The sequence below is a fragment of the Rattus rattus genome, unplaced genomic scaffold (genome assembly GCF_011064425.1).
Source record: "Rattus rattus isolate New Zealand unplaced genomic scaffold, Rrattus_CSIRO_v1 PGA_scaffold_52, whole genome shotgun sequence".
In the NCBI taxonomy this organism is placed as follows: domain Eukaryota; kingdom Metazoa; phylum Chordata; class Mammalia; order Rodentia; family Muridae; genus Rattus; species Rattus rattus.
Window position 1 is genome coordinate 1 of NW_022651169.1, and position 13,271 is coordinate 13,271.

Consider the following 13,271-nt stretch of genomic DNA (forward strand, 5'->3'; position numbering starts at 1 on the left):
CTTAATCTCACTAACCCTCTGGACAGTAAGGTTAACATTATTCTTCTTAAGCTCCTCGGTAATCTGTTCAAGGGTAGGTTCATGTCCATAGGTCATGATCAGATCTTTTTCGGCCTTTACCAATTTGTTGATAATCTCAACCATGTGAACAGGGACTCGGATAATGCGGGATTGATCCGCTATTGATCTTGTAATGGACTGGCGAATTCACCAAGTTGCATAGGTAGAAAATTTGTTTCCAAACTTATAGTCAAACTTCTCGATGGCCTTCATGAGTCCAAAGACACCTTCCTGAATTAGATCACCCAGATTAAATCCTCTATTTAGATATTTTTTGGCTATAGAGATGACCAATCTCAAGTTCGAAGTCATAAGTTGTTTGGTCGCGAATGCCTTGGTTTCTGGGTTGTCCAAAAGTTTGGCCAGCTTTTTCTCCTCTTCGGCAGTGAGCATCTTGGAAAAGGAAAGTGTTGAAAGAAAAGACCTTGAAGAATCACCGCTCTTCTCCTGTCTGGCAGCCGAAACATAACTCTTTCAATCATCCTGATTAGTTCCGTCCTGAAAGTCATAATGTGCCTGTTTCTCTTCAGGAGTTAGCTCGGTGATGGTGATGTTTTTCAGAGAGAATCTCTTGGCTATCTCCTCCCACTTGTCATCTGACAGGGGCATATAGTCTTCCAGGACCAAGATAATGGATTCCTTGGAAAGTTTAAATTTACCCTTCTTTACGCCGTATGCCTGTTGTATAAGGGGTTCAAGCAACTTATTGATGGCAGATTTAGAATCAAACTTTATCTTTTTGGTATTGGCCTCCAGAATAAATCCTCCAGCATAGTGGTCATCCTTTAGGTCCTTCTCGAATTTTTTTCTATTATCTTCCATCTCCTTCTTAATCTCCATCAAAGACGCATAGACTGAGTCATAGTTGGCTCCTCTTCTCGGTCTTCTAATCTTGGTTTCAGTAGTGGTCTTGACTTTGGGTTTAGACTTAGTCTTTGCAGTAGTTTTCTTAGGAATTGCTTTAGGTGCTGCGCTAGAAGTGACAACCTTCTTTTTAGGTGCAGGAGACATTTAGTAAAAGTTACCGTTCTACATGTAATAGCGAAGGCGATCGAATTAAATTAAAATGGGTTATCTGCTGGGCTTGATATCATTTAATTATGAACAAATTGTTTTTATTTTACATTTGCTCTAATTCAAACGTAGCATATATCATGAAGAAAGTATCAAAATTAATGAAATTATACCACCCCGGACGAATGGGGCTATAGCTCAATCGGCGGAGCGTACCTCTTATAAGGGTAAGGTTATGGGTTCGAGCCCCGTTAGCCCCACCATTTGTCTAATTTGTCGGAAAACAGGCTGTACGATGTTGTCATCATAGGAGGGGGTCCAGCCGGTTTAACGGCCGCTCTCTATTGCAATAGAGCAGGATTAACCGTATCGCTGGTAGAAAAAGATTTTGCTGGAGGGAAACTGAATAAAACCCTGTACATAGAAAATTATCCGGGTTATACAGAGTTAAATGGACCGAAGCTAGGAGAGTATATGTTTAGCCAAATAGAAAAGGAGGAAGGAGTTAGTTATTTCGAGGATGAGGTGGTTGGAATAGAGAAGGAAAATAAAGAATGGAAGGTTATAGGTAAAGAGAATAAATACATAGGAAGAACAGTGCTAATTACCTCCGGTATGAAAGAAAGAGTTTTGGATATACCGAATGTAGAAGAGTATTATGGAAATGGAGTTTCATACTGCGCAATATGTGATGGGAATCTATATAAGGACAAAAGAGTTGTGGTGGTTGGTGGGGGTAATTCGGCAGTGGAGGAATCACTTTATCTTGCGGATGTTACTGGAGGGGTTGATTTGGTTCACAGAAGAAGAGAATATAGAGCAGATAATGTGTTAGTTAACCGTATGAGGAAGAATGATAGGATAAAGGAAAACATTCCCTATATTCCCTTGGGAGTTGAAGTAAAAGAACGTAAAGTTATTGGGCTTAAGATAAAAGAAGTTGAAAGTGGAGAAGAAAAGCTTGTGGAGGGAGACTGTGTTTTTTTCTATGTAGGTCTAATACCCGAAAATTATTTTTTGGGAAGCCTTGGTCTAGAGATGGATGAGGGGGGTTTTATTAGGGTTGATGGCGGAATGAATACTTCAGTAAAAGGAATATTTGCTGCCGGGGATGTTATTCATAAGGAACTTAGACAGGTTGTTACTGCGGTGAATGATGGTGCAATAGCAGCAATATCCATAAAGCACTACATAAATAATCTAGAAGGGTAATGGTTCTGGTCATTGACTTTGGATCTCAGTATTCGGAGTTGTTGGTAAGAAAGGTTAGGGAGAATAAGGTTTATGCGGATATTAGAAATAGTAATGATGAGGGACTAGTGGAAGAAGCCGAAAAGTACGATGCTCTGATCTTTTCTGGTAGTCCATGCTGTGCTAAGGATGAGCTACATGAGAGGGTATTCGAAAGACTTTTGCGGCTTAAAAAGCCTTCACTTTTAATCTGCTATGGAATGCAGGTTATCCACAAAATGAAAGGAGGTGTGGTGGAATACGATTCCCTTTCGGAGTTTGGCGAAACTGAAGTAAGAATAGAAAGGGATCATCCTTTAGTGGATGGGTTACCTCTGTCATTCAAAATATGAATGTCGCACAAAGATTCCGTTTCTAGATTAGCAGGGGGATTTAATTCAGTGGCTAAGACAGATAGATGCTTAGCAATAGCCGCAAATGATCGAGAAAAGATATACACCATACAGTTTCATCCAGAGATAGATGATGGCAAAGTGGGAACTAGACTAATACAAAACTTTCTATTTCTTATCTGTAGACTGGAGAAAAAATGAAATGTTCATGATCTTGTTCAAATTAATGTGGACAAACTAAAGGAAGAGGTTGGCACAGGGAAAATATGTTTGGGCCTGTCGGGTGGAGTAGATAGTACGGTTGTGGCTCAATTGATGAAGAAGGCAAAATTGGATGCTTACTACCTAATGATTAATACAGGGTTATTTGATATGGAACGAATGAAAGAAAAAATAGATTGGATGAGGGAAGAGTTGGGAGATAGGTTCATTGTTGTTGATGCTCGAAAGAAATTTATGGAGACGCTGATGGGGGTGATTGATCCAGAAGAAAAAAGAAAAAGAATAGGGAATCTGTTTGTAGAAGTGTTTCGAGAGGAGATTAGGGATCTGGGGGTGAATATTCCCTTTTTAGCGCAAGGTACCATAAAGTCAGATGTAATAGAGTCAGGGAAAAAAAATGTTCAGCACACCATAAAAACCCACCACAATACTGTGGATGAAATACACAGACACTTTAAAACGGTTGAGCCCCTAGAAAACCTATTTAAGGATGAGGTTAGGGAGTTGGGTAAGGATATGAATATCCCTGATTTCATGTTGAATGAAAAACCCTTCCCGGGGCCAGGTTATGCCATAAGGGTTCTTGGTGAAGTAACCGAAGCAAAAGTTGAGATAGTGAGAACCATAGACGGAATACTTTTCGAAATACTAAAGAAACATGGTTGATACGATAAAGTATCCCAATGCTTCTCGGTACTTATGCCTGTTCAATCTGTTGGGGTAATTGGAGATCAAAGGAACTATGGATACATAGTTGGAATAAGGTCAATTAATAGCAAGAACATGATGTCGGCCAAAGCATCATGTATTCCAATGGAAATTCTTTCTGAAATAAGCTTATCCATAACCAACCAATATCCAGCAATAACAAGGGTTGTCTACGACATAACCTCCAAACCCCCATCCACAATAGAGTGGGAGTAAACTAGTTAATTGGAGGTAATTATCTCTATTCCGTGTACGTTAGATTTTTGTTTAACAGATGCTGTTACTTTAACAACTTCAGTTTTTTCATGAGCTTCATCTATATTAAAGGCGCCTACGTAGCCAAAGGCACTTCTAAGACTTCATTCTATAACGTGTAACTTATCCTTTACAGGTCCTTTAGAAGGCACAAAGCTCTCCACACCCTCAGGAATTCATTTACCACTATCCACTTTGTCCTTCCCGTATCTAACAGAACTTCCCAATTTCATAGAAGACATGCTTCCCATACCCCTATAGGGTTTATATTTCTTATCATCTATTGTTATCTCCTCTCCGGGGCATTCGGAACATCCTGCAAATAGAAATCCGGACATAATTGCTTGTGCTCCGCAAGTTATGGCTTTCATTATGTCATCAGGGGCACTTATTCCTCCATCTGCTATAACCAGAATCCCTTTGGTTTTGCAATATTCTGCAACCTCCGCAATTGAGGAGACCTGTCCTCTTCCTATGCCAGTAACCTTACGAGTTGTACAAATAGAACCTGGTCCTATTCCTACCTTAACTGCATGGGCTCCCTTGGAAACCAACCATTCGGCTGCAGCTTTAGTTACTATATTGCCGGCAATAATATAAACCTTAGGAAAATTGTCAGCGATTAGCTGAACTATGTCTCCTATTCTTTGAGTATGGCCATGGGCCGAATCAACCACAAGAACATTGGCTCCAGCATCAACTAAAGTTTTTATATCTTCCAGGCTATTACCAACACCCACACAAACAGCAATAGGCTTAGAATCTCCAAATTCAGCCTTTAATTTGGCAACATGAACAGCATTGTTGGCAATAGTTTCGTTCTTATGAAGAGGGCCGCAACAACCATTCATAATCATCGCACGGGCCATTTCATAACCAGTTACAGTATCCATTCCCGCCGAGAAAATAGGGAGCGAAAGAACTAAGTTATCGTTTAGGCGAAGAGAAAGATCTACTTTATCGAAGTCAACGGAGGAAAAGTTAGGTTTAATCAGTATGTCGTCGAATGTGAGTGTTTCTTCTATGCTTTTCAGTTTAGACAAAAACATGGCTACATGAGCTTAAGGTTAGGTGAATCGTACTCAACGTCTCCTCTTTTAAGAGATTTTACATCTGTAATGGAAATCAAGGCATTGGAGACTCCCAATTGTCCCACAAACATCACAAATACAAGAACTAATCGCCCGAATCAATTGGTTTTTTCCGTTAGACCAGAAGTTAAACCTGCTGTTCCGAAGGCCGAACTGGCCTCAAAGATAGCGTTGCTAATTTGTGAAGTTGGGTCCGAGAGAAGAATTAGAAACACTGCTGAAGACACCAAAATAGCCGAAAGAACAAGAACCCGAAAGGAGGCATCAACTATTTCAGGCTTGATGGTTTTCTTAAATGGGGATAGATGCCGTTTACCCTTCATCGTATATCACATTCGAGACACGATAATGAATATGACAATGGACCTCACGCCTCCACCTGTGGAAGAGGGGTTGGCACCTATAAACATGAGGGAAGACAGTAGTCATCGGGTGGATTCCTTCAATGAGGATATGTCCATTCCAGAGAATCCGGAAGATCTTGAGGAAAAAGACAAGTAGATTACATTTCACATTCTGTCCGCTTCAGACATGTCACTTAAAGAAGATGAATCTTTGGGAGATGCCTCAAAAATGCAGGCCAATAGAGCTCCTGCAAAAAGTATGAAAAAATAAGAGATGATGTTGATCTTGAAAGCTAAACTGAAGGGAGTGAATTTTTGTTGTCTACGATTTTTTAAGTAACACCTAAGTTCATAAAAAATAGGATATCCAATCCCGCCCATAATGGACTGAATGCAAAAGATGACCGAGAGAATGTTTCTGTATCCAGTGTTATAAGGCTGTATAGATTTGGATCCCAACAAATCAAATCCTGCGTTATTGGCGGCTGAGACCGAATGAAAGACTCCCATCCATACTGAATTTCCAAAATTACCCTGAATATTTGTCGGAGAGACACTGGTTCCATTAGCTTTAGGTTGGGCAAAGAAAAAGAAAATAGTCAGTAAAATTGCCCCCACCAACTCCACAATAAGTAGAGCTGTAATGCCGGTTTTTACTGAGTCAAAGGACTCAAGTTTACTACTACTTCCTCTCTCAAAATCGAGCCATAAACGGTGTTCAACACTGTACTTATTCTTTCTCTTACTCCATGACCATACAAATATAAAAATAGTAAGTAAACCCATCCCTCCCGATTGAATGAGGAGTAGGATTACAAATTGTCCGAATAAATTAAAAGTGTCGCTTATGTTACAGACAGTGAGCCCAGTATTAGTAAAAGCTGAAATAGAAATAAAAAGAGAAGCGTCTCAGGTGCTAGGGATTTTTCCCGGTTGTCTAGAAATTGGTAAAGAAAGAAAAATAGTACCTATGAGAGCGATACAAAGGTAAGCTCTTAGAATTTTTTGATATATGTTTTTCCCCCAAACAAAATCAAAAAAAACTTGTCTTCTAGTTCTCTTGCTGGTATCTCCCCCCATAACTATGAATATATTAAATTTTTAAAGGGGAGTTATGAGGATGAGAGTGATGGGGGACAGTACCCAAAAAAGAGAATACTGCCTAATAGGTCTTAGCAAATTTAACTTAGCTGTTGGAAAGATACTGATGAGAGATGGTCATCAAGTGACTGCCGTTGATATAGACGAAAAGAAAGTTAACCAATACGGTGATATGTTCACATACACTGTAGTGTGTGACGCCACCAACATAAAAGCATTGGAATCAGTGGACATGAAACATTTTGACTATGTGGTGCTTGGAGTTTCAGAGGTGGGATCATCCATTTTGATAGCAGCCAACCTAAAGGAACTAGACATTCAAAACATACTATGCAAAGCTAAAGACGAATCCCACAAAAGAATTCTTAAATTTCTGGGAATCACCAATACCTATATTCCAGAGGAGGAGATAGCTCCCAAAGTATCCTACAAGCTAATACACGACCTTAATGTGGATGCCTTCACTACAATGCAAAACGATGCAGACACAATATGCCTAAAAGTGCCACTAAACAATTCATCCTTCCTTAACAAACAAATCAAAGACGTTGACTTCATCAAAAAATCAGCCATCATCCTAATAAGCATTACCAGAGCTGATGGAAAAATAGTTTCTCCGGTTAACGGTAAAGATGAATTTATGAAAGGGGATGTGATATGTCTGATATGCAACAAGAAAGATATTATCCGGGTTAAAAGTAACTTCGAATCCAAATAGATAATTAGGACCTGGATGATCTAAATCGATTAGGTTGAATGACCCTATCATGAAGATTCTTTTTCACCAGAGAATCGCCCAATGATGGATAGGATAAGAGGTTGTTAGAGTTCAATAAATCGTAGGTTGGAGAGACCAACATAGTAACCTTACCCACTCTTTTGGAAGAACCAGATATTGGATTATTCCACAGGGCTACTCCTCCATAAATTCCCAATAGAGATGGTTCGTTATTCCTATGGTGTTTGGTGACAACAGGGAGTCCTCCTGCACTATTCATAAGGATGTTAGGAATAAAAATGTTGTTGGATATATCTAGGTATTTGTTGGAATCAACAGACAGAATATTAGCGGAAGATTTTTGAAAAAGGGTGGTGGACAGAAGGGTGGTCTGAATATCGGCGAGAGACAAATAGGAATTAGGTATTTCATATTCCTTTCATTTAGCCTCTGGCTGAGGTTTGGAAGCTAAGAAGTTAACAAGTCACTTTTTCTTTTCAATCTGGTCATAATTGTATGTTTCCAAACGTGACGACTGGGGATTTGCATTAGATTTCTGTTTGAATCCGCCGATAACCATCTCTTTCTTCTTCTTTGTTTTTATATTTTTGCTTTTATTTTTGATGTGGTACTTAGCAAACAAGACCCCATCCTCGTCATTAGGAAAATACTCTATGTCAGTGGTTTCATAGTCATTGGATTTGGTAACCTTAGATGGATCCGTAAAACGAGATATATACTGATCGTAAACCTCCCATTCTAAATATGTATCTGCTTGATTAACTGCTTCACTAGGGGAGATAGAAGAGATGCTTTGTCCGTTTTTGACAGGCGTTTTGACAAGAAGATTGTTCATAACCTGTAATTCCTTTTCCATGTCATCCAATTTATCCCATCCTCCCAGATAAATAGGGCCCAATCTGTCGTTTTCCACATGTATGTGGGAGTTAAGGATCTGAGGTAGAATAGTTTTTTTCTCGTAGAGATCAACAATGTATTTAAGAAAGGGGTTTCGTAGCTTAGAAACATTGAACTTAACCTGGAGAACAGCAAAATCCACCCCAACCTTGTAGGATTCTCCAGCAACATTTCGAATCTCTGTGGGTGAAGGATCTGTGGCAGTATGTTCTTTAAGAAGAGGAGTATCTATAGAACTAACGTGTAATCCAACGGCCGCATATACTGCCGACACATCCTTAGTATCTACTTCGAAATAGAAGGGTTTGGACACATCATTATCAAAACCGGGAATCGATGTATTGTTAAGGGAATAAATGTAATCCTGGGTAGGGGCATAATTAGATTTTTGAGTTAAAGGTCAAGGATGGGAGAATAAAAGTTTATTGCCGGATTTATTGGTATTATCACTTAACTTAGGAGAAGACGTAGCATCATTTACATCCTTAGATCAATCAGTAACTTTATCAAATAACTGCTTAGCAAAGGTGAAGGGAACCCCCACCAATGCAACTATCTCATCACCTAAAACATAGGGTTTAGGAGCATATCTATGCCGTTCGGGATGAAACTCTTCAATCCAATCGGGCACCATAACATTTATGAGAAACCCGTTAGCCGAAGTGGAGGGCCCCGAAGATCCACTTTCCTTCCATATCAAATTAAATGAATTGAACAAAAGATACTGTCTGGAATTTAAAGGGTCATTTGTGATTCCTTCGTGGGCGGAGTAGGAAAGACTAGTATCGTAGAATCCACCATCTACGGAGGTCGACCCCACCGAAGATGAGACTAGTAAATAACTTCCAGTAGATATGGATACAAATAGGCTGGTAGGTATTAGGATTTTGCTGTGCACCTATTCTTTAAGGAGCTATGAGGCTTTATTAACGGAACCGAACATTGCTAACTTAGTCCTAATAACTCCACAAATGTCCTCAAACCCATATTTAAGTAGTTTTCGTGGATCAAATCCCTTGGCTTTCATATCCTGATCTTTACCTTCCATCACATATCTTCTGGTTGCTGCCGCAAAGGCCAATTGAAGTTCCGTATTTACGTTTATCTTGGCTATTCCTAAAGATATTGCTTTTTTTATCATGTCTTCAGGAATACCTGTTCCTCCATGAAGAACAAGAGGTTTTCTAACAGCATCCGAGATACGTTTAAGGAGATCAAAATTAAGTCCCTTCCAATTATCTGGATATGGTCCGTGAACATTACCTATTCCAGCAGCCAACATACTCAAATCAAGAGAACCCATCTTCACGCATTCGTCAACATCCGCTTCTTCACCAGAACCCATAACCCCATCCTCTTCGCCTCCTATAGTACCAACCTCAAGTTCAACTGAAATACCTCTGCTGTTAGCCAAATCAACTATCTCCTTGGATTTTTCGTAGTTCTCGTCTATTGAAAAGTGCGATCCATCGAACATAACAGAACTAAATCCTGCCTCTATTGCCTTCTTGCATCCCTCGTAGCTACCATGATCTAAATGAAGAACTATTGGAACTGTTATGTTCAAGTCCTTAATCATGGCCTTCACCAATGAAGCAACCACATTAAATCCACCCATGTACTTAATAGCTCCTTCAGAAGCTCCGATAATAACAGGAGACTTAAGATCCTGAACTGTCAGAAGAATAGCTTTTGTCCACTCAAGGTTGTTTGTATTTATCTGTGCCACCGCATACCCCTTGTCATAGGCGGTTCTTAAAACCTCCCTAGCGCTTACCAAAGCCATATGTCTTAATTACTATTATCTTTAAGTTTAAACACTTCAACGGTTGACAACCTTAGGATTCTATCCTGAAGTTTATAACCTTTTTGGAAAACAGCGGTGATTTTACCGTTCTCTTCTTCATTATCAGTCTGCTTAACAGACACTGCTTGCATGGTGTAAGAATCGAAATCATCACCTACATTTGGAAGAAAGCTGATTATCTGGAAAGAAGAGAGTAGAGATTCAAACTGTCCAAGGAACATTTTGAAACCCACAAGATACCCCGCAACCTCGGGATTATTTATGCTGGTTATTACCGTTTCAAATTGAGAGATAACGTCCACCAATTGAGCAAGAGGCTTAGAGTATTTGTAGTTAAGCTTTTCCTCGAATTCCCCATTCAACTTATCAGTAAGATCCTGACACCTTTTCTCTATTATCGATTCGGCTTCCTTGCTTTTCTTGTCCACAAACTCAAGCATCTCATCATTGCACTTTTTCTGAATGGCCTCAGTTAGAGTTTGTAGCTCTAGAATTTGCTGTCTCAACTCCTCGACGTCATCGGACATATTGGAGACATCCTCATCTCCCTCTAATTCTCCGCTGTCCTCTATCGAATCTGACGACTCCTCCTTATTTTCCTCTTCTATCTCTTTATCCTTCGCTTCTACCTCTTCTTTCTTCATATCTTTTTCAGGAACCTCCGTTGCTTCTTTCTTCTGCTCTACTGTTTCCGGCTGATTTTCCTTTTTATTCTTTCCCGAAAAGGATTTCATTAGTTTTCTGAAAGATATTTTTCTACCTTCTGCACTCATTTCTTACTCTGATCCAGCTCTATATCGGCAAGTTTCTTAAGCATTTCCTTTTGTTTAAGAGATAAAGCGGGAGATTCCGCGAAAAATATTTTGAAAAATAAATCACCTTTTCGATGTGCAGAAATCCTAACTCCACCCCCCGCAATCTTCATGACCACCCCAGATTGGGTGTCTGCGGGAATTTTAACCTCTTTAACACCATCGAGGGTAGGAACATGTACAGTTCCCCCAAACATAGCCCTAAATGGATTGACATAAACCTTGGTATAGATATCAATTCCTCTTCTGGTAAAGATAGGTGACGAACCCACCTGAACCATTATGTATATCTTAATTTTCTCCGAACCCGAATCATCCGTAATGCTCAAAACCTTCTCATTTTCTATACCTGGGGGTATCTTAATAGTTGCTGTCTTGTTTTTCTTTTTAATTCCCTGTCCCTTACATCCACTACATTTCTTAGTAACCGTCTTACCGGTTCCTCTACATTGCTTACAATGTTGATTGAATTCCACAAATCCAACGTGTATTTTCACATGACCACTGCCGCGACACAAAGAACAAATATTTAGATACTGTGAATCACCTTTAAAGGCTCCACACCCACCACATTCATCACAAACAAAGGAATTAACGTATGTATATCTCTTCTCAGTACCTCTGATGGCTTCCATGAAGCTGATTTCCAACACTCCCTTCATGGTTTTGGTCACATGATCCTGTCTAAAATTCTGTCCAAAAGCAGAAGCGAATCCATCAAACATGTCAAAAATGTCCCAAGGTGAATGCCCTTCCCCTCCGGCACCCAACTCATCCATAGTTCCAAACTGATCATACTTCCGCCGCTTGTCCTTATCACTAAGAATCTCATAGGCTGAGTTGATCTCCTTAAGCTTAGTTTCAGCATCCTCACTCTTATTCACGTCCGGATGATACTTCTTTGCCAGCTTACGATAAGCTCTCTTGATCTCGTCCGCCGAAGCATCCGCATTCACCCCTAGAATATCGTACAAGCTCTGCCGTGGCATACTATTGTGCGTTTCTAGCCTTTAACAACTCATCAGTAATTTGCTTATTAAGGGCCTGATAGTGGGAAAACTGCATAGAATATACACCCCTTCCTTGCGTGAAAGATCTCAAAGTAGTTGCATATCCAAACATTTCCTTCAGAGGAATCTTAGACTTAATAACCTGAGCATTTTCAATCTGCTCAGTACCTTCAATCTCACCTCGTCTTGATATCACATCACCCATAACAGTTCCAAAATATTGCAGAGGAACTGTTATCTCCACCTGCATAATTGGTTCCAACAAAATTGAATGACATAGCTTGCTAGCGGATTTTAACGCCAAAGACGCTGCAATTTTAAAAGCCATTTCGTTTGAGTCCACATCATGATAAGATCCATCAAACAAAGTAGCCTTTATGTCAATAATAGGATATCCAGCCATGGGACCTGATTTCATTGCATCTACTAACCCCTGCCTAATGGACTTGATATATTCCTTCGGAATCTTTCCTCCCACAATCTTGTCCACAAACTCAAATCCCTTATTCTCATTAGGCTCAAACTTAATTCAAACGTGCCCATAGTTACCCCTACCACCGGTTTGTTTAATGTATTTGCCCTCCACATCAGAAGCCTTTGTGAATGTTTCCCTGAAGGCCACCTGAGGCATACCAACATTAACCTGAAGATTAAATTCCCTTTTCATTCGGTCCACAAGAATCTCAAGATGAAGCTCACCCATACCCGAGATAATGGTCTGTCCGGTTTCATGATCCACTGCAATTTTGAAAGTAGGATCCTCTTCGGATAATCTACCAAGAACATTCGACATCTTCTCCTGGTCAGCCTTGGTCTTTGGTTCAATGGCAAGCGATATAACAGGATCCGCAAAATTCATGGATTCCAGAATCACCTGATTACCCTTAACGGTCAATGTATCTCCTGTTTTCGTATCTTTAAGGCCCACAATGGCACATATTTCCCCCGCAGAAACACTTTCTATCTCTGTCCTATTATTGGAGTGCATTTGAACCAATCTCCCCGCTTTTTCCGGAGCATCCTGTGTAGTATTATAGATCTGACTCCCCTTTTTCAAAACACCCGAATAAACCCTAACGAAGGTCAACCTACCCACGAATGGGTCAGTGGCAATCTTAAAAGCCATTCCCACAAACTCCCCCTCCGTTGAGTTCTTGATTTCCATTGGCTGACCATCCTTGTTAAATGCTTTAGTTATTCCAATATCAGCAGGGCTAGGTAGATAATCTATTACAGCATCTAGAAGAAACTTAACTCCCTTATTCTTAAAAGACGATCCACACAAAACCGGAAACAACTTAGTGTGAATGGTGCCCTGTCTAATGCACTTCTTTATTTCATCTGCCGATATCGGCTCCCCATTCAAGTACTTGTTCATAACTTCCTCGTCATGAACCAACACCTCGTCCAGAAGTTCCTGATGAAGTTGCTCAACTCTATCCTTTAACTCCAAAGGAATATCTATCTCCTTATAGTTCTCCTCCTGCCCTCCATCAAACTCATAAGCTTTCTTAGTAACAAGATCAACTATCCCTCTAAACTCCCCCTCTTTACCTATATTCAGCTGTATCAGTACAGTCTTTACCTTCAGTTTGTCTTTTAAGGACTGTACGGACCTATCAAAGTCC

General features: G+C 40.0%; 5 protein-coding genes and 1 non-coding gene across 6 annotated transcripts; 2 read left to right on the forward strand and 4 right to left on the reverse strand.

Annotated features, from left to right (window-relative positions):
* The first annotated feature begins 1,261 nt into the window (after nucleotides 1–1,261).
* On the forward strand, nucleotides 1,262–1,334 carry Trnai-uau. Its single transcript has one exon. It is a non-coding gene; the product is annotated as a tRNA-Ile (tRNA).
* Nucleotides 1,335–4,018: 2,684 nt separating this feature from the next.
* Nucleotides 4,019–4,891, reverse strand: LOC116889688 (inosine-5'-monophosphate dehydrogenase-like). Its single transcript, XM_032890574.1, has one exon. The coding sequence runs from the start codon at nucleotides 4,889–4,891 to the stop codon at nucleotides 4,019–4,021; it is 873 nt and encodes a 290-aa protein (XP_032746465.1).
* A 1,515-nt stretch (nucleotides 4,892–6,406) lies between these two features.
* LOC116889689 (uncharacterized protein MG323-like) lies at nucleotides 6,407–7,096 on the forward strand. Its single transcript, XM_032890576.1, has one exon. It carries the CDS (start codon nucleotides 6,407–6,409, stop codon nucleotides 7,094–7,096), a length of 690 nt encoding a protein of 229 aa, XP_032746467.1.
* A 1,831-nt stretch (nucleotides 7,097–8,927) lies between these two features.
* LOC116889690 (fructose-bisphosphate aldolase-like) lies at nucleotides 8,928–9,800 on the reverse strand. Its single transcript, XM_032890577.1, has one exon. It carries the CDS (start codon nucleotides 9,798–9,800, stop codon nucleotides 8,928–8,930), a length of 873 nt encoding a protein of 290 aa, XP_032746468.1.
* A 5-nt stretch (nucleotides 9,801–9,805) lies between these two features.
* On the reverse strand, nucleotides 9,806–10,594 carry LOC116889691 (protein GrpE-like). The gene has a single exon (XM_032890578.1). The coding sequence runs from the start codon at nucleotides 10,592–10,594 to the stop codon at nucleotides 9,806–9,808; it is 789 nt and encodes a 262-aa protein (XP_032746469.1).
* On the reverse strand, nucleotides 10,591–11,622 carry LOC116889692 (chaperone protein DnaJ-like). The gene has a single exon (XM_032890579.1). It carries the CDS (start codon nucleotides 11,620–11,622, stop codon nucleotides 10,591–10,593), a length of 1,032 nt encoding a protein of 343 aa, XP_032746470.1.
* Between the last annotated feature and the right edge of the window lie 1,649 nt (nucleotides 11,623–13,271).